The following is a 27,972-nucleotide window of genomic DNA, read 5'->3' as shown; positions in this document are numbered from 1 at the left end:
GTTTTTTTAATGAAAACTGAAAGTGTAAACTTGAGAAACATGGAAGGCCATAGCTTTCACTTAAAACTTGTCTTCTATTAACTAGTATGTTGTAAACTCTAATACATCTGTTCTTTAGCCAGTTGTGTATGTTTTGAGTATAACAAGTTATAAGATGACATATGTATGTAGTAAGGTGCACTTATGGAGAAGGGAACTGTCATCCACAGTGTAAACTCAATTTTAGAATGCATTAAAATGGAAGTAAAGTTGCAAATTACATGTATGGATTAAAATACCTTCTTTTAATATACATAGTGAGCAAAAGGTTTTTTTAGTACTAATGAATTTATTTGGCAATAATGCATTTGAATAGTCAAGTGGGAAATTAGAATTTTGTCAATTGCCTCAGGCAATAGTATAGTTAGGGAGCAGTTGCTTGGGCAGACTATCTAACCTTCTAAGAGTTAATTTTTTTTTTTTAATCGTCCCCTTTCAAAATGGTTACTGTGAAGTAGGTTCCTGCAAATAAAATTGTTTTGTATATCTTAAAGGGTTTTTTTTATGGTAGATTTATATTCACATAATTCATACAGTAGCTTACAGGGAATAAAAGTAACTGTGATAAAAAAGGACTCCAGCAGTATAATTGCCTTTTAGGACAGGTAGTGAGGAGAGCATCTGTGAAGTTTAATACTTAGGGAACCTCAAGTCAGAGTTTATGTGGTAGCAGGGGAAAAAAAGGTGTTGGAAAAGCTGCTGCAAAACAAGGTTCTTTGGGGAGTTTAGGTGAGGCAGCAATATTTTAACCAGGCAGCCTTCTGGCTATCTAAATTCGTGTTATAACCTCCTCATCCCATGTTGACAACCACCATCACAAATATAACTTTAAACTGCCTTAGCTTCCTTTGGTGAAATTCTCTCATGAAGATCACTGATTTAGAGAAAATAGTTGCAAAGCTGGGATTCTCTCAGGTGTATCACTGACTTAATAGTTGCAAATGAGATATTTTTAGGAGTTGAAATTAATAAGGCTTAGGTAGGAAGAAGATTTGTCTTTCTGTATTATGACAATTTTGATTGAAATTATTAAGGAATGATATGATACAACCAAATGCGAAGTGTATATTATGTAAAATTCTCTACTGTATTCTAAAAACAAAAATGTGGTTTAACCTTCAGCTCCATAGTGAAGTCATATGTCCATAAGCTTACACTACAGTAAGGGAAGGAATAATTTGTTAAATCCCTGGTCCATTGAAACATGCTAATAAACGCTCTCTACATCTTACTTTAGCTAGTCAGTGCTCATGTAGACTGTGTATTTTGTGATAAATCTGGGTAGTCAAGCTCACTGTCTGTGGGAAGTCTGGCATTAAAATTTGGAAAGTGCCTAGCAAAAGTTACTGAAATAGAGCTGGTATTATGAAGATAATCTGTCAGTCCTTCCACTGAAACTTTATTTGCTGCTACTCTTTCTGTGTGATACCAAGCATCCCTCAAGACAACTCACATGCCAGCTTGTGGTCGGTCCCTTGTATGAAGTTCTTCTGTTATTTTTATAAAAGGCTTTACAGCTTGGGCTTTTTGATCAGCTCAGTAAACAGACTGTATTATGTGTTGAGTATTTGCTTCTTTTTACTGCTTACTAATGTTTCAAATAACTTGTTTTCAATAAAATCAAGTTTGTTTGGTGGCTTCCTCTACCTAGTGGCTGGTTACTGCAGCTAGGGATTTCAGGTAGAGAAGAGTGTCACTGAAGTCCTTTTTTGTTGTTCTTTGCTTTTTGTTCTTGTGTGAAGCTCTGACAAATTAATTCTGGAAAAACTTACTGACTTTGATATTGGTCTTGTGAATTGAAGCAGTGGGGTTGGCAATGGCTGAAGATCCCATGTTTCTCAAATTTGCATGTCAACAGGTATTTGTGTGACTGTGTGTAGGTATTGAAGTGTGGTTCTGCAACAGATAGCATGCAGTACTGTGATGGATGTTCTACCACAGTCAGAGCTGGACACTTCTGAAGTGTTCAGATGTAGTGGACAGTCACAAGAGAGTTTCGTAATTTTTGCTGGTTATGTGAATTCCTCACTGATGATGAATTTTCAACAGCAGATTGGAAGTCAGGAGGTTTAGCTGGCATGGCATATCTGAGAAGTGCAACACCTGAAAGGTCGTTTAACTTTCTTCGGCCTTGATTTACTTGTCTTGCTTCACAAAGATTACAGAGTTTGTTTGCAGCCTGAAGTGTCTTGTGATCTTTGGTCAAAGATAATATATACATGTGATGCACTGTCTGCTCTGATAAATTTTGTGCTGTCATAGGAATCTGAGCAGTACAGCAATGACATTATTTGCTGTGAGAAGCAGTGTGTACTGGGAACAGAAATCAAGAATTTTCTTTATAGTAATTCATTGCATGCCTTCTGTCTTAATATTTGATTACCTGTTCCCTTGTGCTGAAGCGTAAAATCCAAAGAAGTTATTCAAGAATAGAAAAGCACATCCAAAACACAGCTTTTTCTTTTGACTGTGTTTGCTAAAGCTTCTAACTTCTGGATGTCAGCAGTGATTAGCAATGGGTAGAAGTTTCAAGTTGATTCTTACAGACAGAAATAGAGGAAGAAGAAATGGTGGAGTGGAAAAATGTATATGCATTTTCTGCTGAAATCAGTGTTTGCTGTTAGGCTAGAAAAATGGGCTGGCAAAAAGTACAGGAATAGTGTATTCTAGACCAAAGCCAATGCTTACAAACAGTGTGGACAAGGATCTGCAAGAGGAAAGGGGATATTTCTGTGTTTGTTTTCAATTAGAATATCAAATAAGTTGACTTTCTAATCGCCATTTTGGAATTCTTGTTGTTCACTCAATTAGTTGATTTACTGTCTCCTTTCTCTACCCCTCCTTTCCTTTTTTTTTTTTAAGGAAAAACTGTGTGTATGGATCAGATTAATGACCAAGAAAATAAGTTTGTCACTTTTGCAACAGTCTAATGAATCAAGATAATGGCTTCATTTTCTGGTATCTTTAAAAGCAGTTGAAATCGTATAACATTCAAGATGGCATTGTAGAATAAAGCACCCTGTATTTTGTTGTTGGACTATAGGACAAAGCATTTGTTTGCCTCTAGGAAAATACACATTTTGTCGAGGGACTTCTTTACTGACTGTTTCTTTTCAAGAGGCTTAGTATTCTGGAAAATTTTTTTCTATTGTAGAAGTCCCATGTACCATTAAATGCGATTATTATTTCGATGAATAAGCACAGCTGGCATTTCTTTTCAATATCTGACTGTCTTCTTTTTGAGCTATAAACGTGCTGTTGTCAAGAGATTAGCCTTTGGGGTAGCAAGTTAAATTGTTCATTTCTACTAATCACCAGGCAGGACAGGAGAGTAGATATAGACTGGCTAGATACACTGTTTTGAATGGTATATGAACTTCAGTTTGCTTGTTATGAAATAAAGCTTAAAAAAGTTACTTTTCACAAACATCGTAGCCTAAGTGTGTCACCGTGATTGGGCATTACAGGATTCGTTAAAATTCAGACTTTACAATTTTATTGAGTCTGGTTTGTTTTCCATAAACTTATTTAATAGCTGTTGCCCTGTGAGCTTCAGATAGGAAGGTTTCCCATGCCTGTTGCACAATGCTGGGTTGAAGAAAGGGAAAGGCTAAATAGTTACATTGGCTCTTGGCAAATTCTAGGGCAGGTTTGTTACAGCAGGTTACAAGAGGGTTCCTGAAGTTCCAGCCATTTTGTCATCTGTCCTGCCTTCCTCTCTGACAGGAACAGTCTGGCATTAACCTGGCAGGCTTAAATATGAACTACCTAGAGGGGGAAACACACAACCCAGAAACAACCTTTAGCTGGTTGTCTTCCATTCTGATGGCATATGATTAAGGATTTAACCATAACGGTCTTGTATTTCACTGAATTATGTACTGGTTCTCTGCACTCCACCTTTAACACTGCATTTCTTTACAGTTAAGCCTGCAAACACACATTCATTTAATACAGGCAGAGCACTTCAGAGACTGAAACTAAAATAGCTTTCTATTTTATCTTACAGGAAGCAAAATAGTATCATGCTTAACTATTGCACTAACATGAGAATGTGTCACAAAACGCAGAACGACCTTTTGTCCTCATCTATTCAATTTGGGAATACTCTCGTGCTCGTAATCCTTACTTTATTAATTTATTTTAAGTAAAAAAAAAAACCTAATTGGAATTGATCAGCCTTTTCATTCTTTCCTTGGTATGCTAGTTAGCTTTCTTTATAGAAATGCAGATAGCTTAAGTAACTTAATACTGTAATGTCAGAAGATACTAGGTCAAACTCTGTAATGTAGTTCAGAATCAGCCATGCATCTTCAGTAGACAGCACTTGATTGACACTTGTTTTAGTGTTAATAGAATTATTTAGGAAATACTTTTAGTAAACTATGTAAATACAAAGTACACAGCTCTTGGTGTCCTTAGGTATCAGTTATGTGTCAAAGGAAATATGTGTGAAACTTGTATTGTGCAAAGGTATGTACATTTTTTTTTCTATGCTTTACACGATCTGGAGAAGATGTAAATATGCTTATGGATTGTGTTATAGCCCTGATTTTTGTTCTGATTGAAGTATTTCTGTTCTTCAGTTTTGGCAAGCGTTCTGCAGGAAGCTTCAGGCGCGGCTGTGAATGCATTGTTTTAGAGCCATCTGAAATGATTGTGGTAAGAATATTTTTATTCACTTGATTTCAAATTTTACAGACCAGCTTTGGTAACATTTCAACTTCAAATGAAACTCAGAGTTTTCTGTTTTGCGCGTGATCTTTTTAGAAATCTAAGATGTCATACATAACTTTCTTGCCATTATTTGCACACATACTTGCATTGCTTGAATGATAAAAGCATCTTTTATACTTTTGTTACATTTACTTTTGCAGATATCTTGAAAAACTAGAGTTTTATTCTACTAGCAGAATAGAGGAACAGTTTGTGGGTTTTTTTTAAAAGCTGCTTTATTATTATAGGTAAGCATAGATGCTTTAAAGTATTAATCTCAGGTTAGCTTTTAAGTAATTAGTATTTGATTGAATTAAACTTATTCCTAGCTGTCTGAAGTTTCAAGAAGCAGTTTGAACATTTTAAAGTTCTACCGACTCTTCTGATGAAGGTTATTTTGTTAGCACTATCTGCTGTAGTCTAGTGGCAGAGCAGCATCATCTCTGAAGGTTCACAGGCTCACAAGTTTTTAGTTGTCACCTTAGGGTGCATCATCTGAACAAATGTACAATCAATAGGCTAAATGTGTTTGTTTTTTCTGTCACTGAGATAGTGATCAGTTCATAATACAGACATGACAGTTATCTAAGCCATATTTAGATAATAGTTCAAATACAGGCTGTGATACCAAGCATTTTTTTTCCTAACAAGTGACAGTTTCTGTAAAACTCATAGAAGTTCAGGAAATTGTGTTATAGCTTTAGGCTTGTAGAAGAGATTAGGTTGCTTGTTTAGAGTTGATTGGTAAAAAAAGTAGCTTTTTAACTTACCTTCATGCAAATGCAGGCATGCTTTTGTGGGTTTTAAGCTCTTTGTGATTTCACTGTAAACATAAGGATGATTGTGTAATGGTAGCTTATTCTGTCAGATGTTTGATATATCTCCCTCTTCCAATTCTAATTAAGAAAATCATCTTACAAACCTAATACAATATAGTAGGAGACACAGAAGGCATACGTGAGAAATGCCAGTTGCTTTTTTGCTATCCCTAACTAAAGCTCTCTGTAAAGGAGTAGCTGCTTAACAGCAGCAGCTCATTAGGCCTCCCCATTTGCCCCTGTAGTGGCCCCCTGATTTGTCTGATGGGTTTGTGTAACTTGTATCTGACACAAATTTGGGAAACAGTTTATTGTCCGGGATTTGTTCTCTAGAAGTATACAATTTAGTTGGTGGTAGCTGTGTGGATGTGTGTGTCTGTCTCTCCCTCATGCATTCCTTGATAAGTTATAAGGAAGAGTGATATAAAAATAAGCATAGGGAAAAGAGATGACTGAACAGCAAGAGTCCAGAAATAATCTTCTGGACTGATGGATAATGTTGGGGCAGGGACAGGTGCTCCCACATGCCCTTTCTTAGTCCAAAAACCCCCCCAGTCTCCAGAGTTTTGGGCAAGCTGAAACTGAACACTTCAATCCAGCCTTTCAAAGGAATAATTGTACCTTGAATAGAAAGAATCCTATCCCCAGAGTTTGTTGGGCACAGTAAGTTTCAGTCTCAGGGCTAGATGATCTCAATCTGTGGGGAGGAGAAGCAGGAGAGGTGTAAGTTGTGAGTGTGACCGTGTCAGATGTGAAATAGGTACTCAGTGGTGAGGGGGTAAGCGTTGCCAACTCTTCCTGGTGAACCAGGAACTGTGCTCATCCCCATGTGTTAGTACACTGAAAGTTGTGTTTAGTGACATGGGCTGACTAGTATGTGACACTAGTTGCAAATTCTTAGTAGTATTTTGTCTAATATTTCTCTTTGTTGAAAAATATGGAGGAACCTTGCAAGGTGCCTCTAAGCTCTTCTCTACATCTTCAGAAATACTGGTTATCCCTGTTGGGATGGAATTGACTAGAAGGAGAAGTTAACTGAATCTCCATACATAGCCGATACTGAAAGGTTTTTTTTCCTCATTTCCCTGTTAGTCTCAGTAGGGTTTCTATTAGTAGGGTGAACACAGGAGAGATGTTGATTTGCAGCAAAATTACTGTGAAAAGATTGTTCTCTTTCAGGAAAACCAGAATTCCTAGTTCAAATATTTTCATTGCTGTATGCTGTTGTGTAGTAATTTAGGACTATTACTTTGAAGAGTCTGAAGCAGAGAGGACTAATTTTATATTAGGATATACCGAATAGGTATTTTTTATTCTTCCTGTTGTTGTTTTGATTTGTTTTTATGTAAATCCAGTCTATTAGAAATCCTTCTTTTATGCCCTCAAAATATTTGAAGTAAATAATAAAACCAGTGCTGTCTGTTGAAGAGCAAAGCTTTTGCCATAGGTTGGTTAGGGGAGATACCAAGTGACAAACAGGACTGTAGGAAAGCTACCAAGTGCACTCTCATACCAGTTTTCTTTTTGTAAGGTATTGAGTGGTGAAATGTTTGCATTAGTGCAAGAGTAAGAAGGGAGGGGGAGGAAAGGAGACTTTTTCTTCTGTCATTTTGGAAAAGCGGTCATATTCAGTGATGCTGTTCATACTGATGTTGATTTTTTTTTTTTTTTTTTTTTAGTAGTGGCTTTACTCTTAGTGCTGAAAATGCAGGAAGGTCAAAGCTAACTGCTGTTTTTTGAAAATACAATCAGTTGTGTTTCTAACAAGAATAAACATTTTTATTTCTTGTGGGAAATGACAATATCTTGCATCTATTCTAGGTTGATTACATGGATGAAAATGAGGAGTATTTTCAGCGCCAAGCTTCTCATAGGCAATCTCGAAGAAGATTTAGGAAAATCAACCAAAAAGGGGAGCGACAAACAATTATTGATACTGTTGACCCTTATCCAGTGGGGAAGCCACCTCTACCTAGAGGCTACCATACGGTAAGCTGTCTGTTTTTATGGTTCAAAAAAACATAAACAGAAGAATTACTGAAAATAAAACAATCAAAATGGCTAAACTTGCTGATGTCTTTAAAGAAGTGTGCTTCTGTAAGGAGGTTCTCCCTTAAAATGTGTGAATTTGGCTCCATCAGTATGTGCAGCTTGCATCTTAGTTGAGAGTTGAAGATGTGTTTTTATGACAGTGAATGTCATGTATTATTTCTTAATGTTCCAGTCATTATTTGAAATTGTGAAAAAACCTGTGTTCTCATTTCCTTTTGATATTAAGATACAGAAGGAATAGTTCAACATACAGCGTTAAAAGGTCTGTTAGTGAAGCACTCATTCATGTATATGATAATAGTTGTTGCCTGAAAAGAACTGTGCTGCATTGTAGTAGGCCAAATTCTTGGATTAAATCTGTAATTTCTTTTTGGTATCCAGAATTTAAATCTCAGATTAACCTTTACTGGTGTCTTCCTCAAGAGCCCTTTATACTTGGGCTTCAGTGAGCTACATAGTCTGCCCATCATCCAGGAGATCATTTGGTCATTTTACTTTTCTTTTGCAGTCAACTTACAATATGTAACTTTCCTGGTTTTCTCTTGACATGAAAATAAACTAATGATTAAAACTTATTCTACAAGATATTTTATATGGCTTTTAAATTGAGAAAAACTCTATTAGATTAATATGTTTGTTTGGTATTCATTTCAACTGTAAACAAAATAGTGGAAAAGCTGTTTGTCTTTGGCTCTCATTTATTTGTTTAAGGCCCCAAATCTGCTCAAACCATAAAGGCATGTGCATAAATAACTTTGTGCATATTTAATCTCATTGAGTTCATTGGGCTGAATTTTGCACAATGTAAGCCACATGCATATAAATTTGCAGGATTAGAGCTTTAGTGTTTTTAGAATACTGTCTTTGATCCAATGCAGTTGTAGGCTTTTTCCATTTTTCTTTCTTTATCCTTGTTCTTTGACAAGTTTGCCAGTTCCCTTCCCTGTATATTCAATGTGTGTCTGTAAATGTGTAGATGTTTGATTACATCTGTTAATTATACAGGCTTTTCCTCACGAGTCGAATAATTACATTTTATGCCAACAATTTGGTTTTGTTTATACAACGGGTTTTAATAGTTTAATTTTCAGTGCAGTTTTAATTGCCTCTAAATTTAATACAGATTGAGCCAGTTCACTTGGTTTGAAGATGAAACATTTTAGTGGTCTGTTTTTGAAAAAATAAATACTTGGTATTGTATGCTGTAGGAATTACAGGAAGAATTACTTTTGTTCATATTATTTAGATGTGTACCTTGTGCATAGCAAACAGTTCTAGTGTGATTTTTATCTAACTCTAGAAGGGCAATATTTAGATTACACACAGTGCCATTTGCATTTGTAGGTCCTTGCCTGTTGTATAAATTTCACTTTAGGTATGCCTAATGAATTTTTGTAAGCTTAACTGATACTAAGAGCAAAAGCCCATTGTGTGCCATTCTCTTGTGCGAGTTCATAATGATTTTGTGTATGTGTTGAGAAATTCATTGCAAGCGAGATTTCATAGTGAGTTGGAAGAGATTGCCAAATAAACTGTAAAATATGCAATAATTACAGTCAAATGTGCTTAAAAAAGTGTAATATGATGCATATGACTGACTTTCTTTCCCCCCCCCCCCGCCCCCGAAAGCAATTAGAGTCAAATAAGCTCAAATGAGTTTTACAGTGTAGTCAAGACTCTCCATGCTGGCCCATTCCCTTCTATTTTTACAGTATTTGGTGATCTTGTGTATGTTGTTCTCTCATTCACTTTTACTATCAATATTATTTCTGTTGCTTTAACCATACATCTTAAAGGCTTCATTGTCTTTTCTCCCTTCCTATTTTATGTCCTTTGACCTCATTTTTTTTAGTCTTTATTTCTTGAAAAATTAATTGAAGAAAGCAGGGTTTTTTTGAAACACACAGGAATTCAAAGCATGTTATAGCATATATCTTGTGGGCTTGTTGCCCGTTCAGTCTTTGGTCAGCCTCTGTCAGGGTCTCATCTTTGGTTCTGCTTCTTGATTTTGGATAAATAAATAAAGAAGCATTAAAAAAAATGCAGATGTTCAGATATGGCAGTAAATAATGTGTTAAAGTCAAACTGAAAAAGGATTAATACGATGCGTTTGTTTTCAGTTTTGCTTTTCCTTGTGGATGCATTCTGGTTTAAGGTGTTAGGTACATGAGGTTCAAAGTGAAAAAGCTGTTTTGACAGCATCCTCAAAATCTTCACAAAATGTGTAATTTTCTTATATCTTGTTTTACCCTAAATCTGTAGTTACCATGTAGAATGATTTTTTTGTTATTAATTTCTTATTTGCAGTAGTCTGAATGCTTTTCTTCAGAAAGTTCAAACTATTTTCTGAAGAAAGTTTTCTATATCTTTGCGAAAATGTAGAGTGAAACATAGAGCTTAAATGAAGATGCATGGCTGTGCTTTTCAAGACTTAAAAATTAAATGCAGTGCTCTCAGTTGTGGCATGGCTTTCTGCAGTAGAGTCAACTTGTAGGGGATGGTGGACCCTCATTAACATAATTTTAACATTATCTTCATAGTGATGGAATGTACTATGGCATGTCTGATAATGTTCATCTTTTCCTTTCCTCCTTTATGGCATTCATTTCATTTTGGCTCACAGGAATGCACTAAACCTCAGGTATTGTAACTTACTGTGTATGGTCCACTAACAATTTACTTGTGAGTTTGCAGTATGATATCATAATATTGATGTAATGTTATGACTAAAATTGCCTCCTAGCTTTTGCTTTGATACTTGAGCAATCTCACTATGATCTGAAAATACTAATGTAAATGTGGAATTTGGTGACAGTACAATGTCTCTTGCCCAGCTTGATTGACCTTTCTTCCTTGCTTTGATGTCCTGTGATTTAGAGAAAATGGAGAACAATAAGCAAAGGTATATATAAAATATTTAGTGTTTGACAGACACTTTACTCAAGTATCTCTTCCATGACATGGAGGACTTAATCTTTGGTTTTGATTTTAAAAATAGGCCTTCTGTTTCTGTTTAGTTCCCGTATGTCAGTAGAACAGGGAAATGGTGTGTTATAAGATGAGCACAAAAGAAGCAGCAGAAAGTTTCTGTTAGCTGAAAACTTACAACAGTGCTTCTTGCTTGTCCTCAGTTCTGATGATGTGTACTGATTTGGTATAAAGATGTTGGATTTTGTAGAATCCTATCAAAGTATGTGTAAATGGCCATTCTTTGAAACACAGGCTTGCCAAGCTAGGGAGAAAAGTATGCCTGAGTGAGTCAAGTATCTTGGAATGGTACTAAACCAAGCAAAATATAGAAGTTTTGACTGATCTCAAATGCAGTCAAAGTAATCTGAAGATCTGAGTGGCATCTTTTAAGCTTAACTGGTATTTGTAATTGCATTTGTCAATGCCAAAGTGAGTAAATACTGAGCATCCACCAAATACAACATTTGGTAAGAATGTATCTTGTCAAACTGTTAAAAGTCCTCACTGTTATGCTTGAGAAATCTCTCATGATAGTGCTGAAAACAAGTTAAAACTATTTTTTTAGCTTCAAAATTATTCCTTTCCTCAAATATAACTTTGGTCAATTCTTCTGATACTTTATCAGGAAATGTGTTTATTTTAAAAGTTCCTTCTGTGTCACATTGTTCAATTCACTTCTTTATCTAAAAGACTTAGAAGGTTCAAATTTCAATATGGTTCTGGTATCATAGGCAAGTGACTTCTGTGCTGAAATTCTTTCTTCAATATGTATGGTACATTTCTTCTAGGAACCCAGTTCCTTATCTTAAGATCAGTGCTCACCAGTTTTTCGGTGGAATGATCCTGAGTAACCTATGGTTACTAAAATATTACGTCTAAGAGTGATAATGCTGTTCTTAAATTAGAATAGGAATTTGAAATACTTCATAATATTTTTATAACTTACCCTAATGCTTGAAGGACCGTTTGAAGTGAAATCTAATGTTGAGTATCGTACTTAGGCATGTTACTTTTGGAACAAGTGTTGCTGATTTCTAGGGTAAGGAAAACAGAAACTTCATAATGTATGGAAATAAAATGAATGTGTTTTATCAGACTGATAAAATGGCATCCTTTTTGACACCACTGTAGTTCAGTAAAATGGATCTGTTCTTTTTCAGGGAAGAAAAAAAATCCTAATAAGTTTAGGTTGAGCTGTTCTTATTTGAATCTGGAAAACCTTGTTCAGATTTTTTTTTTTGATGGAAATTTTCCTTGTGCTTCTAATGTGTCAGAAACTGACTTTAACTAGATTAGTGTTAATACCTGCTTGCTTAATAATAGAAATTGGATTTTGACTTCTGAATGTGGATTTTCTTTCTGTGTGTATCTATATATAAGGCTACTTAATGTTTTCAGTGAAAAACCCTTGTCTTGAGTGACTTGACTGAAAGAGTGTGGACCCTTTCTCCTGAGAACCTACATGGCTTTTCTTCTGCTTTTTTAAACCTAAAATATAATAGTCACCTATGGAGTTAATTTAAAAAAGGGTAGACTTTCTTGTAATATCTTAACTGCCAATAAACTTTGTGTCTGCTTCAGTGCATCTGTGAAGAATTGGTCACGCCCAGTCTAAGCGTTGCTGAGCTGGTTATTATGTATATAATGCATAACATATTTAGTGTAAATTAACAGAAGTTCATAAACAAAAAATAACTTTGTCCAAAATAAGATACTGTTCTTTAGTGACACAGAGGTTACAAGTAGTAATTTATAACTCCCTCATTTGTGATAGTCTCTCTCTCCTGTGCCTTAGACTTGATATGTAAACTGTGATGTGGGCTTTTACTAGTCTGTACCGTAGCCTCTACTTTGCTAAAGGCAAAATATCAAAGCTTACTGTGGAATATTTAGAAAAATGCAGGTAGACCTGTAAAGAAAACACTGAAGTACCTGTGAAAAGCCCTGAATAGAAAGTAGTGTGGGGTTTTCTACTCTGTAAGAATCTATCCAGATTTGAATTAGTTAACAGGCTTATGAAGATTGCTGCTAGCACATTCTCAGCCAGGCTTTTTAAAGCCAGCTGCTGAAATCCCTGTAAAAGGTCTCTCTGCCTTTAGTAGCCTTTCTTACTACATTCTGCTCGAGATTCACATGAGGTGACAATCTGTTTATCCGATGTTGGAAGGAAAAGAGCAGTGGGCATGGAGCCATCAATAACCCTGACTTCTTCCCCGAGTTACAAGCCTATAACAATTTTATCCTCACACACTGTGCTATGGAGGCAGTCATTGTGCCGATGCATTAAGGGCAGACAAGTATTGTCCTTCTGGATTTTATTTGAAGGAGGTGACTGAAAATTTGAGTAAGAGGGCTGGAAATGAAACCATGTCTAAGGCCAATGAGTTAAGTCTCACCTGCAGCCATGACTCTCTGAAAAAATAATTATGAGGGTTTTTTCTAGCTTTTTTGTATTATTTGTTTAAAAGTATTAGAACCTGCTCGCTTAGTCAGTAGCAAATTGTAGAAACCTTGCTTCCTGCTCAATCTTCTCTTGATAACTAGTAGTTAGAGCAAAGCATTGGCAAAGTAGCCTTTTATTCCTGATATCATTTGCATTCACATTGTCTGCTGAGAGTCTAAAATACCTTGATTGAAAATTTGTTCAGATCATTCCGTTTTATGAAACAAATTTGCCTTTTCCTTTGTCTGCAAAATTACATTTTAAAAGTCAACAAAGCTGTTGTATGTCGCATTTCTACATTTAGAAGGGATTTAAAAAGATGAATTTGAAATTTTTCTGCCTGAATTTGATGCAAAAGCCTACTTGTTTTCCTTTATGCAGTGTGTGTGTAGCTACTGAAGCAATGTGGAAGGTTACAAGATGACAAGCAGTGTTTTCTTGTGGTTAATATAGTAGATGAGAATTCAGAAAAGCTGATTCTGTTTTAGGACTTTGTTACAGATGTCCAGTATAATTTGGGATGAGACTTAATGTTAAAAACCAGCATAATACAATTGCTTCTCTGCATGTATATTTATGTTATGTTGTAAAATACATCTTGCTGGATGTCTTTCCATGGACCAGTACAAATGATCATGAAATATCTCATATATACTTGCTTCTCAACAATGTGGACTTTACAGTATTGTGATATACCTTGATATAATGTATTCTTGTTAGTGCATTGTATTCTACATAGGAAATTGATGCAGGTATAGTAGTGTACTTAGTCATCTTTATTATGTACAAAATTTCAGTCATTTTAGTTTGAATCAGTAGGATCAGTTATTGGATACCCAACCTACAAGAAATCAGTTTAAAGGAATACTGTCAGTCTTTCAAGCCTGTAAATAAATGCAACTTTTAATGTACCTAATGATTTTCTAAGGATTATCTAGCACTTTCATTCTAATACAAATTCACTTAAAACAGAATCCATTGCGAGTATTCACATTAAAAAAAAAAAAAGGCAGCTTGTTTATAGGAAGAAGGAACCACATCTAAGCTAACTTCCTAAGTCTAGGAAAATTAGTTGATAGGGCAACAAACAAGGATATGTGGACACACTGAAAGCTCGACTTTATACAAAGGTATAAAGGATATGGAGAGGTCGTGGGGAAAATACAATGTTTTTACACATCATTGACCTTGGAAGTGTTAAGCAAGCCTATTTAAAAGGAAAAAAGGCAGAGAAAAACTATTGGGGATCCTAGTCAGGTACACTTGGTTGTCAAAAATGTCTGGGGAAGCAAGATGTCGCCTCACTTAAAAACTGAATTGGACTCGTTCTGTTCTTGGTTATGAAACAAATTAATTTATGTAATGTAAGCAGAGAAGTGGTTAATACACAACATAATTGTACACACACCTAAATTTACAGTGTATTGCTGACGGGAAGTAGCACGGTATGCAAGGGTGTTTTAATCACACATTTGCACAAATAATGCATGTTTGCTGGCTCAAACAAATTTGCCCCTAGTGATAACAAATTCAGTAAAAAATAATTTAATATTTCTAGTGTTTATGTTTAAAATAAAATACACTGTATTGATCCATTAATAAAAGAAAGGGGCTAGTTCTTAACATTGTCAAGTGCGAGTGTCCTTTTACCAGGAAGAATATTAGTTTCCTTGCTTTTGTTCATTTACAAAATTCAGTATGCAATTTCAAGAGTAACTGTTTTTATTATTCCGTGATGGTGATAATCTACTGATGACCTGGAATGAGATTGTATTACTTCCTAGTGTGATGTACACATTGAAATACTAAATAGATATATGTAGTTTGTGTGTATATATATATATATATATATAACACATGCAGTAATGCTAATTCCTGAAGTGTGTGACTGTGCAATATATGCAGGTGTATTTTGAAGTGAGACACTACAAAAATTGTGGGGTAATTTTATCTGAAATATGAAATTCCTAAGATGATTTGGGCAGTTCCTGTTAATTTTTTTTTTAATAGAAGTTTCTTTATGGGAACATCCATTGGTAATGTTATAATGACAATAGGTAGTTCCCATCCCTGTGTTGTGTTTTGTGGCAAAACACAGCCTTCTTAGCCACATGCCTGCCTGCTTTTATCCATGTCGTAAGGGACTATTACTGTTTAGCTATGTATTATTTTTAATATATGAGCAATGCTATCATTTTATTTTGTGTAGCACCCGAAGGAAAACAAAATTGTTAGTTCATCATCCTTTTAGTAATGTCTACTGGCAAGCTAATGCAAAATTAATGACATGCAGCGTGTTATTTACTCAACTTGCAGCTTCTGTCAGAGGATGTCTATTTTTATATATTACATCATCCCTGCTGCAGAACTCATATCCATTGGGATTTACTGTTCTTCCATTTCCTTTGGAAGGGCTCACATTGATGTCATAACTGGATTTGTAATTGTGATTAGATTTGAAAATTCAAAGAGAAACACTGAAGCTATGCAGTATTTTCTGCAACTGAAGTGCCAGTAATACTACTGAGTTTATTTTTTATTTAGATACATTATTGACACTAGGTCCTGTTTACAGCTTGTAGAGTTGCCAATATTTTATGACCACACATGTGCAATTTCAGTTAATAATAGACTTTCTAGAGTAGCGTAAGTTTTTTTGCTGTTACTGACTTGTGCTGTTTTATATTATATAAAAGATTGCTTTTCTGAGATGTAGGGTATAAAACTAAATGTGAGGTTTGTCATCAAAGCAGAAAGTTGTTCATGCAGCAGAAAAATGAATTTTTCATAACTCTTTTCTAAACTGATCGTTGCATAATGTAACTAAATACAAATATTGAATTTCCACCACTTAAACTTGATTAGAGCTGAGGAAGATTAAAAAAACAAATGTATACATGTGTTCTTAAATGTGTTTTAAATAGGATATCCTCATTAGCGTAAGGTTGTTCATTTAGAAACAATGTTTGCATATAAAGTACATATGGGGAAATTGGATCTGCCTATGCATTATATTTGAAGAATACCAATACAGATACTTTCAACACTGGCATCTCTATATGGATGAGCATCAGGAGTGACAGTCCTAATGTGGACATTTGCCCACTAAAGCATGGAAAGAAGCTGTCAGTTCATTTTTTCCCAAGCATCTGAGCCGCTGTTATGTGAGCTGTGCTTGACATAGTGACTTGAAGAAAAAATTATTAGTATTTGGTGTCAATCTTTCCACAAAAAGTTCTGTTTCTGAGTACCTTTAATAGTGCTTTTGTATTTGATTTGAATCATTTCATATGATCATTTTGCTGAGTGAATTTCAAAGCTCTAAAAAAATTAATGAAATATCCGAAGTATGTAGGTATATCACTGAAACATGGGAAAGATGGAGTGTTCCAAGAAGGCCAATATCATCTGGGTTTGTATCAGAAATAGTGTGGCCAGCAGGACTAGGGGAGTAAGTGGTTGTCCCCCTGTACTCAGCATTGATGAGGCTGCTCCTCGAATACTGTGTTCAGATTTGGGCCCCTCACTACAAGAAAGACATTGAGGTGCTGGAGCATATCCAAAGAGCAGTGAACCTCGTGAAGGGTTTAGAGCACAAGTCTTATGAGGAGCAGCTGAGGGAGAAAAGGAGGCTGAGGGGAGATCTTATCACTCTACAAGTACCTGAAAGGAGGTTGTAGCGAGGTGGGTGTTTGTCTCTTCTCCCAGGTAACAAGTGACAGGACAAGAGGAAATGGCCTCAAGTTGCACCAGGGGAGGGTTAGATTGGGTATTAGGAAAAATTTCTTCACCAAAAGGGTTGTCAAGCACTGAAACAGGCTGCCAAGGGAAGTGGTTGAGTCACCATCCCTGGAGGTATTTAAAAGATACGCTCTAGACATGGTGCTTGAGAACATGGTTTGGTGGTGGACTTAGAAATGCTACGTTAATGGTTGGACTCAATGATCTTAAAGGTCTTTTCCAAACAAAATGATTCCATGATTCTATGTCCAGAGGGTAAGTTTTTCTTTCAATTTCTATTTTTTCTTGGACAACTGGCATATGTTAGTTCCTGACTCATCTTGCAGTTATCGATTGTGAAGGGGGAGAAAAAAAAAGCACAAGACTGTGTCTCCATATTTTGAAATATTGATGTTATAGTCATGCCTAAGGTCTTCACCAAAGACTGGAACCCATTCCAACACATTTAAACATGACCCCTTCCATGACGAGTTTTGGTGCATGAGTATCAAACCAGTTTGAGATGAGGAATAAGGAAATTAGAGGCAATGCAAGAATTTAGTAATAAAACAAGAACTGTAACCTGCAACTCCTGGCTTCTAGTCTGATGTCATGATCTTACAGTAATTTGTGAAATTAAATTAGAATGGCAATAGTAAATTAGAAGTAAGTTGTGTATATTTAGTTTAACATAGCTTGGATTTTCATGCATTTGAAGCTTTGTGCTTCTTGTAACTTTTACTATGTGGAAATAATGCTATAATTCCTATTTGTGAATTATTTCAGTGTTGGTTTTTTTTTTTTTAAAAAAAAAAAGGTGTCAAAAATCCTTAAAATTAAACATTTCGGAGTCAGAGATTGAAAACATGCTTAAGCCATGAAGGAGTTGACCAAGGTCTCAGGATAGATCTTTGAAGTTGTGTCTCATGGTAGTTTAGTGACAGTGGGTTTCTTGGAGTGAAAGAGAGGGATGTGCTTTGTTTTCTTTAAAAGCTGTGTTAGTTTAAAGTGAAGGAAATACAGTTGTTACAATGGCAATTGCACATTCAACATAATTCTGCTTCTAAGCTTTTCATTGAGACTCAGTAGCACAAGTTGCAGATACCAGGCTTCTCTCAAAGTGCTGTCACAGCTGCTTATGAAGATGCAGCAATGTCCATCATACTTTCCAGGTAGTCTTAATCTTAAAAATTAAGCAAAAACTTGTCTTGGCCAAAGGTCCTCGTTAGGAAAAAAGGTGGAATAATTTGCTTTATTTTGAACACTTAATAAGTCTGAGATAAAAATCTTCCAATATGTAAATTCTTTTTACTTTTTGGGGTAGATGTGTGTATTATAGTGCCCTGGATGGTCCTGCTAAGTATAAATGCCATTGTCCATGCTTGCATCTTCCAGCAGGTGAAAGTTCATTTCAGGGGAGCTAAGAAATATTTAATTCCTGGTATTTACCCATCTCTGGTGGAAAGATTATTTTTTAATATATATATATAATGAAAGAGACTGTTGTTGTATATAAGGTCTAGTCAAAGTGTTAGTATTCTGTTGTATGAGTAAAGGGTATGGGGAGCTAAGCTCTAGTTTTGAGTGGTTAGCCTTAATTATCTTTGAATTTTCAGATAGTAAAGTTTTGACATGCACCTGGAACAGCTGGCAGGTGTTATGTATATTGTTGATGTGGCTGGCATAAAAACTACATAGATTGTGCTCTTGCTCTGTTTTGCATTATTTGTGTATATGTGTGTGCATGCGCTAAAATGTAAAATATTTTACTTTTTCTTCCTTCACTAAATTATATTCTCTATATTAGTCTTGAATGTTGTAACTTGGTGGGTATAAATGCCTGCAGCTAACTGGTTTTAAAGTCTACAAATGATCCATGGCGCACAAAAGATCATCTTAAAAAAAAAAAGCACGCTGACAGCTTTTCTGATAGTAAACTTGAACTAAAAAACAGTCTAGAATCAAATTATTAGGGAGACTTAATCTGGTAGGTGCACTTCTACCTAATTTTATTTAGCAATTCTATATCTAGGTAACTGGTCTTGTAATTGCAAGGGGAAGATGTAGTCTTAAATTTGCAAAATGGGACATCCATCAGTTGATGGTAGTTGGCTCCCTGATTTATTGGAAGAGGAGAGGGAAAGGGCGTTTCTTAGAATTTTATATTAAGGGCTCTTTATTTGAAGGATGTAATGTTGTGTTTTGACTTTTTTCCTATCTAAAACCAATTTGGCTCATTTTGCTTGCTAATTGTTTTTAAAAGTAAGGGACAAATGATGTTCCATGGGTTTTTTTAGTGATAAAAGGAAAAGGGCTGGATAAATTATTTCTGTACAGTTGCTAAAGCCAGGGAACAAACCTCTCAAGATAGGTTAGTGCATGGTGCATTACACAAGGGAGGATATGCAGGGGCATGAGGCGAGAGTTCTCCAAAAAGAAACTGATCTTATGCTGGTAAACTGCTTTTAGTAGGCTCTTTGAAGAGTCCCTTTGGATAAGACTGTGGCTGGAGACAAAACCAACAGTTAGTTCCTTCCAACAGACAACTGAAGTGAACAAAAATCTTCTGTAACAGCAACCAGCCCTTTCAAAGTTAATCTTCCTCAAAATACCAGAGATAAGTAGTTACTCCAAGAGATGTCCAAATAAACATTCAAGAAGACGGACAGAAAGGACTCAACATCCCATATGTTAGTAAAAATGACACACAATTTCCACCATTATTTGAGGAATCTGGAAATCTAATGGCAGACTGGAGGTTTTTTGTCAGTCCCATCTATGTCTGCACCTTGAACACGGTGATGAGAATTTCAGATTCTCCCTTAAAGCTTCTAAGTAAGTTCAAGTAAAACTGTTAGAAAGCATATAGTATTCACTTAAAACAAAAATACTCTCCCTCTCCACTACTGCCAAAATCTCCCAATGAATAAACAAACAAGAAAACCCAACAGAAAACGAGTTAGCACTTAGAGAAGATTGGAAAAATCAAGTCTGTGTTTATTTTTAATCCATGAATATTTTATATTGAAACATTAAATAATTGTTAGCCTGCCTTGGGTGGTCTCAGACACATTCAGTTCCGTGCTAGAACAATCATTGTTGCAATTCAGCATTTCAGGTAACAGGTTTCAATGGGGCTGGTAAAGAACGTTAATGGTCTAGAATTTGGGCAGTGAATGCCCTCAGAAAAATCCCTGAGTTTTATTCTTACCTTTTAACAGTGTAGCACTAGGACACACATGAAAGAGCTTTCATAAAGTTTTCCTGCACTATTATGCAGTGAACATGAAATTCTGGGGGTGCCTCATGTAAGTGAAGAATTTGTGTCCCTGGATTCCTGTTGTGAAATTGGTATGGACACAATGATCTGTGTCTTTTTGTGGGTATTTTTTTTGGTTTGTTTTTCCCTTAGGCTAGTAAGGAGATTTGTATCTCAGTAGTGAACCTGATCCCCAACAGATATGGATGTCACAGTATTGTTTAGATCTGGTAAAGAGGTCTTGCTAGTCCTATGTGCCCAGTACCATAATTCCTGACCTTAAAAGAGCGTTTGCTTTTTTGCTTTCATGCCTTTTTTTCACAGTTTAAAAGCAGAAGGCACATTCCTATGTTCTCTGATTTAATTACACATTATCTTAAACTCTTGTCCTTACACCAAAGTGAGAAATTTTTATGAACATTGGGAAAAACTTTATCCTGATGGACTACATTTTTTCCACTCCTGAAGTACTGAAACAGTTAAAGAAATTAAACTAATTTGTGACCATTCTGCCAATTGAAGTCATTAATATCTCAAGTTTTCATATCTAATTTTTGACATTTAATAATGATAATATATACTTTTAAGGCCATGTTAGATGCATTAAACTTTAGGCTTATGTAAGTAATAACCCTTTACTTTATGTAAAAACCACAGGTAAATCAGTTAAACATCATATAGAGGGACTTCACAACCATACATATTAAATATGATTTTGATCTTGCAAGTAAAATTTAACAAGTAAGACCTTATAAGTGTTGCAGCAACAGAAAAGATATGTTGATTTTTTTTTTTTTTTTTAAAGCATTGTTAGATTTAAACCATAAATAAATATGGAGTCCAGAGAAGAGTGTGTGCTCTGTTACTGTGGTGAACCTTTGCTCAAGCTGGTTTTGTAAGCTAAAGTAGATACTCTGGAAATGGGACATCTTGTCTCATTTGGGATGAGTATCCAATCAGTTATAGGATTTCTTCATGTCTGTGCTAACATAATTGTTGTATGTAAGAGAATTCGATGACGAGTATTTTAAATGAATACTATAACTTACTCCCATTTTAAGACGGATGGCATGCAAACAGAAAGTTTGCTGTACTGAAAACAGAGCTGTGCACAGAAGGTGACAAATGAGTCTGCCGTCAAAGGGAAGATTGGCAGTCTATGGCACATCCACCCAGCTGAGGCACCAGCCTGACTGCTCTGGGCTTGTCATTATTTTAAAGATCCGGATTATAGATTCATCTGCAGCAACAGCTCAACAGAAGGGCGTTTGTTCAAATGGTCTGTAACATTAGTAAACGTGTTATCAAAACAGCACACATCACTCCATTGTAACTGTTGCTTTGGTGCTGCCAGTGGTGCAGCAAACATCGTTACAATAATGTTAATGCCACAGGTTTACGAATTAAAAACAACAATGGCAAATACTATTACTTTATCCATGCATTTTGGCTGAAGTGGTATTTTAGTCATAGAAATTCACCTTGGAGAACATATTTGGTAATTTTCCTTTTTTCAACAGTTTTATTTAAGGTTCTCAAAAGTTCTTGAGAAAATGCAAATAGAACAGCTGTGCTGGGACCATTCTGTGTTTGTGTTATGCTGATAAACAGCAACTCACTGCATGAAATTGGGTCATATGGCCAGAGATTTAAATTACTGGTAATAAATTTGCCTAAATACATTGGAATAAGACTTTCATATTGTATGGGACATTTAAATTACACAACTGTGTAATATCTGTGTGATAGTCCCTTTGCTGTGAATGTTTTTGGGACACACATAGTGATTTTGGGGTTTTTTTTGGCCTTATTCCTTGGTCTTTTGTTCTATGTCTTTAACTTCCCCCCCCGTCCCCTGCCCCCGGTTTTCTAGCTACTGAAGTCATGAAGTGGCAGTAAATTTGGTGACCTTACAGTGTTGTGTTGTCTTTTGCCTCAGTTTTTGAACATGAAGGAAATGATTCTTTACATTGTGTTTAAAGGGAAGGGGAAAATGTGCTGATAACTTCTGGTTTTGAGGTACTTCAGGAAAAGAATGTTTTCTATGTACATAATCTATATAAAATTTTAAGTACTCCTATAAATACTTGTGAGTTAAGGTGACTGCTTGAAATTGAAGACTTGAGGTAATCTGTTGTTGCAGCATTTTTCATTAACCTAAAAATGTTTAATACTCCAAGCATTGTTGACACTGTTGGAGGAGAATAATATCTGTGTGAGATTATGTTGTAGAATGTAAAATAGTTGAGAGGCATTACAGTCAGATGGTACATGCTGCTAAGATCTCTACCAATTTTTACCTTGAATTCAGAACTGCAGTTTGAATGCTGAATCCTGTGGGTAGTCCAAGGATGTCCTGATGTTTGTAGTTACTTTTGAAAGGGTTTTTTAAATGTTCTCTTCTGTGACTCATAGAGAGATGCCAGCTTGCTTATAAATACATTTTTGAAAGCAGCTGGGGATAGCCTATCATGTCCAGTTATTGCACATCAGGTTTATTAACATCTTGCTTTAATTGCCTAAAAGCATTTGCAAAAGTGTCTTGCTTTTTTCAAACTTTATGTCTAAGCAAGGAGTTCTTACATGAGTTTGAAATACACATGAACGCAAAATTGCAGTTAGGTTTTGTGTAAATTATTCATACTTGTTTGATAGAATCTTTACAGGATATATTGTTCTGGTGTCTTACACTGATTATAAATTCCATTCATTCTTCACTGAACATATAACGATTCACTGAAATTCTACTTTATTTTTTATAAAATATAATTTATATGTAATTATTTTCTGAACTGATAATGGACAGCACCTACGATTACACTGCACCACTGTACCTGGAAAGTGATGGCAGTTGAGGAGCAAGGAATAGGGAAATGGAATCCATTTATTTCTTGAAATTGTTTTGACTCAAATTGCCTGTGAGTGGTGTTTTCTTCACCTAATTACATAAATATCACTTTTCACATTTTGAATATAATAAAGCTTTTTTCTGTTTTGGAAACTACCAAGTTTTCATCAGTCTGCACATGAAATTTGTTAGGTTGATATAAATTTTTCATTCGTGTGTGAAGTACTGACTTAATTTTCTGTTAGGTCAGTAAAGGTGTATAGTAGGGACCAGCGTAAGTAGTAGGGAAGTGTTTCATGGCATCGTGATCTGGAAGTTTTGACTTTCACTACTGTTTTAATGGTTTTAATCATGTTTTCATGTTACTGTTCAAGGCTTATGCCACAGAAACCTACGCTAGATTTTGGCTAGAAATACCAACTGATGCAGAGTAAGATATATGTTGATAGTTGTACTCCAGTTCAGAAAGTGGTGTGCTCCCTTCCTACGCTGGGGAGATGTTTCTGTCTTGGCAGATCTTCATTTTTTCCCCGACATGAGTGTAAAACTCCATGCTCAAATTCTGCTCATGGTGTTAACCACAAGGCCATCGAATCAGACTCAAGAGGATTTTTAATTGCTTTGTCAACAAGTAATATTTTTAAATTTTGTACTAGAGAGGGTTTGTTTAAGCTTCCTAGAATGAATAACTTCTGATATTTCTGGTCAGCACTTCATCAGAAAATTGATTGCGCTCAGCATTAGGCTGTTTTACAAGGCTTAAGCATAATTTAACATTTTAAATCATCTGTTAGTTGCACTGGTACATTGCAAAGACTTTTAAAAATTCTAACCTAATTTTTGTAATTCAATCCTTTAAAGAATAACTTATCTTTTAGCATATGCCAGAAGACCAAGGGCACAAGTGTCACTAAACTCTCATAAAAGTAAATATATTCAATTTTAAATATGCTGTGTATGAAATGGTGTCCCTAGAATAACTGTGCAAGAAATAGACCAGATATTTCAGGATCTTTTCTTGCTTTACTAGAATTCATTTCCACCTATTTTTGTAGCCTCATTTACTAGCAGTCATCAGTACCAAAAGAAATCACTGTGTAACAAACTAAACTCATTATTGGTGGACATGTTATTTTGGTGGAAGGCAGCTGCAGATTGTATGACATAGTATTCTGTAGTATTCATTCTTTTTCCTGTGTGTTTATGCCTGTGTAACAACTGTGAAGTCTTTTTTTCCTATTGTTCTTGTTAAAAAGAAAAAAAAACAACTTTGAAGTTACTTTAAGCACAGATGGTGTCTGATTTTAAAGAATGTGTTGTAAATGTGTTAGAGAACTGTACTAAAGTTGAAGCCTAATGGAAGAGTGGCATGTTCCTATTCGCTCTGGCTTGGTCTCCCCTGTGTCAAGTGGCGTGAATTCCTGGCATTTAAGATGCATGTTGTATAGGGCTGACAATTAGTTTATTGCTTGAGTATATTCCCTGTTGCATTTCAGGTCCTCTGCAGTATGATGTTGCTAGTATAACGTGAGAAGTGGTACAGTGTAAATTTCTGAGTTTAAGATATAATTACAGGCAGAGAGAATTATAAAAGCCATATGTATGTCAGTCTCTTCCAGATCTTGCATGGTCTTTTGTTTTTAGTGGAATTTGTGCCTTAGTTGTGCAAGGAGAAGCAGGAGCTACATTCGGAAAGACTTTAAATGATGTGTTAAATGGTTCTGGACCTTACCTGCCACAGCCCCTGGATATCTGTGGCCTGCATAAGTGGCGAAGCTGCTGAAAATCTGAGAGTGCACTGTTTATAAATACTTGATAACAATGTTTACAGCTCTGCAGCAGCACTCTTTTGGGTGGGGGAAAAAGGGAGGTGATGTCAAACCCTCTGCTTTATCCTCATCTTCGTGAAAAGTCATGTTCACTTCAGGATTTGGTGAGGTAAATGTGGGTCCTTATTCCCACCCTGACTTCAGTGATATTCTTAGGAGCCAGCAGTGAACGGATCCCTCCCCTCTGGGGCTGCCTTGATCTTCAGAGGCTGATACCAGATACAGGCAAGAGCTTGCTCTTTTATCTGCATTGTCCATCTCTACCTTAATGAGTGAAATGGTTAAGTATCGGAGGGGGTGAGCCTCAAGGAATGTGTCTTCCATTTGACTTGAATATTTCGGTGGATAAAGGGAGAGGGAGGGAGAGGAGAGAGAGAGAGAGCAATCCACTTACATCACTCGAACTGCATTGAGTGTGTGCCTGTGTGCAGGTTAAGAGACAGACTACAGTGTCTTTGCTTTCTGCAGGAAGCAGCAATGCCGTTTGTATCCTAAGAGGAATTTTTTATTTAGAAAAGGAAGCATTCTTTCTACCCAGGAAATGGCTTTCCTTGTGCGTTGCTATGCCAACTGCCTGCAGCCATGGTCTTCCAAAGTAAGCACAATAACGTAATTATATTGGCGTATTGCATTCAGACTCATGATTCTCTGGGTTTTTGTGTGTGTGTAACTGTGTTGTATTTTTGTTGCTGACTCTTTGGGCGGTAGATGTGCTTGTCTTGATTGCGAGGAACAGGCATCATAAAATTAAATGTCCATCAATGTCATGCTGCTAAGATTAATTGTGCAAACTTGGTTAGCTGAGTGGAACAGAGATCACTGGTCACTACTCTGTCAGCATCATTAGCAGCCAGGGGAGGAGGTCCCTATTCGCGTGCTCTGCCCTGATTTTGGGGGAGTGTAGGGTAGTGGTGGAGAGGGGGAAGGCTGCGTGTGTGAGTGTGTGTGATTGCAAATGAAACAGGAGTATTAACAATGCTTGGCTGAATGCTGGAGGCTGGTTCCTGCACCCTGACTAATATAATACTGTATTAAGCCTTTTTGAGGGAGTCTCTGTGCAGTCAGCCATTTTAGCTTTTTTCCTCCTTTTTCTTTTCTTCCCATTCCTCAGGCTTAGGGAATGGTTTTGTTCCCTTGGATGAATGCTGCATATGTAGGGTTTCATCAGGCTCTGTACGTCCTGACATGCTTAGACTTTCAGTGTTACAAAAATGGAGACTAACGCTGTCGTTTGGATTGCTGCTCTGCACTACAAGTGTGAGGGGGGTTTTGAGCTTACCAGTAGTGACACTTTTAGCTCCAGCTTGATTCTCCCCCCTCCTCCTCTTTTTAATTTAATGCTGTAGAGGGTGACTTGCCATCCATAAGAAATTGGTACATGATGTGTAAATTCAGTTCAGCTTATGTTTCTTCATTATGAAACCACTTGCAATCCCAGCTAACCATGGAGTTATGGGCCAGCAGGAGAAACACTCAGTAAGTATTGCAAATTCCGTTTGTTCTATCAATAACCTGTCACGGGCAAACTGCATGGAGATTGAAACTGCTTGTCATCCTGCTCACGGGCTTTCCTGCTTGTGAATTTAATAGTGGGTTTCGAGGGAAAGCTGTACCTGAGGTGGCATTAGAGTTGGTGGCTGTATTTAAGATTGTTTTTAGCTCAGAAAAGGCAACTCTGTAGGTTCTTTTTGAATGTTAAAAATTTACTGAAAAAATGCTAACATAATTTCATTGGGCAAGAAGCTATGAGCATTCAGTTAAATTGTTATGTATTTGTTAAAACTTTTAAAGAAATATTCAAGCTCTATAACAAGTGATATGATTGTAGGTGGTGATAAGAATAGATTTATTCTGTCTAGTGTATGGTACTAGTGTGCTGTTGCCTTGTAGCATGGCGTTTAACATCTGTGATACACTTATGCTGAAAATGCAGAAACTGTTAGTAAAACATGGAATGAACAAAAGGCGTAAGTACTGATGCTTTCTAATTGATCCCATGAGTCAGCTACACCTTTGTCATGCTTTAATCCCATAGGCTGCTTGTGTTTATTGTTTGGGAAAAATGCATTCATAAGCAGAAGAGCAAACATTATTTAACAAGGCCTCAGGTGTCAGGAATTAGAAATCTAGGTTTTACATGATAAAAAGATTCTAGAAGTATAGATTTTTGTTGCTCAGTTAACATGTTTAAACCTTCATGCTCAATTTTATATGGTTCAATATAATCAATTTTACAATTTGTTTCTTGAAAAGATATATATTTTTTCTGTGCATAGTGTGTGTTGTGCATGGGAATGTGTACAGTATATTCAGCATATACAACAAAGAATCATAAATATGGTAAGGTGATAGCAGAAACTTTGTAAAGGAGGAAAATTTCTTCAACAATTCAGTTTTGATTGGGTAGAAATAGGAAACTAATCTAGAAACAAATCTAGTGGATTTTTCTTATGCATTTAGGAGACATATCAGAGTTTCTTGTCGTAGACTGGTTTGTTCCTTTTTCTTCTTAATTACATTCTAAGTATAAAGGAGTTCATGTTACTAAATCATTTGGACTTCATGAAATATTTAGAACTTAATCTAAAAAAAAAGAAATCTCCTTTCCTCCTGAAACTCAAGTACTGAAGAAGCTGAAATAGAATAGGATACCTTGAATTTGCAAATAGGAATAAAATGAGAAAGCTCCATATGTATTGGTTTTTCCTGCTCTTTCTACTCTCTAAAGAATGTTGATGAGAAGTTGTAGGTTGATTAACACAGCTTAACACAGCAAGTCTAACTGATATAAAATAATTGCTTATAGGTAAAGTAAAAAATTAACCTGGCATTTTAGACTCTACGTTACAAGCTCTGTCATATTTGAATTGTATTACTTTGAGTTAATTAAATCACAGAGATAAATTTCACGCTCTGGACCAAAATGTAGGAATAGTAAAAGGGAATAGGTCAAGGTATTGCTTTACAAGAAAAATAGTTCACCTTAACTAATGTCTGCATATATGTAAGAGAAAGAAATCATACTTTGATGTACGGCTGGCATGCAATTGCAGATTTTGCATGAACAAAACCCATAATTTAGAGTGTATGTAGAAGTTTAAAATGAAACTGTTAGGACACAATGTAGCTCAGCAAAAAATACCACTTTGTCGATGAAACTTTCCATGCTTGTTCTCCAGGTTAGAGGTTACTTTGCTTGGAAAATGGTACTGAAAGATGTGAATTCTTGGTAGAGAGGGAAGGCAAGCTTGGAGTTTCAACGTATACAGACTTTGTCT

General features: G+C 35.9%; 1 protein-coding gene across 10 annotated transcripts in view; it reads left to right on the top strand.

The window, feature by feature from the left end:
* Positions 1-27,972, top strand: part of RAPGEF2 (Rap guanine nucleotide exchange factor 2) — a 188,664-nt gene that overhangs the window by 92,271 nt on the left and 68,421 nt on the right. For 6 of the 10 annotated variants that reach the window (XM_074822922.1, XM_074822924.1, XM_074822916.1 and 3 more), the window contains 3 exons: positions 4,626-4,701; positions 7,395-7,562; positions 10,249-10,266. In XM_074822922.1, coding sequence (XP_074679023.1) covers positions 4,626-4,701; positions 7,395-7,562; positions 10,249-10,266 — 262 coding nt within the window. Of the gene's footprint in view, positions 1-4,625; positions 4,702-7,394; positions 7,563-10,248; positions 10,267-25,220; positions 25,290-25,793; positions 26,171-27,972 lie in introns of those variants that run through there. The other 4 variants (XM_074822919.1, XM_074822915.1, XM_074822923.1 and 1 more) reach the window with 3 other exon arrangements.

This window comes from Strix aluco, chromosome 4 (assembly GCF_031877795.1).
Source record: "Strix aluco isolate bStrAlu1 chromosome 4, bStrAlu1.hap1, whole genome shotgun sequence".
In the NCBI taxonomy this organism is placed as follows: domain Eukaryota; kingdom Metazoa; phylum Chordata; class Aves; order Strigiformes; family Strigidae; genus Strix; species Strix aluco.
Note: the sequence above shows the minus strand (reverse complement) of the source record. Positions and strands in the feature narration are given on the sequence as shown.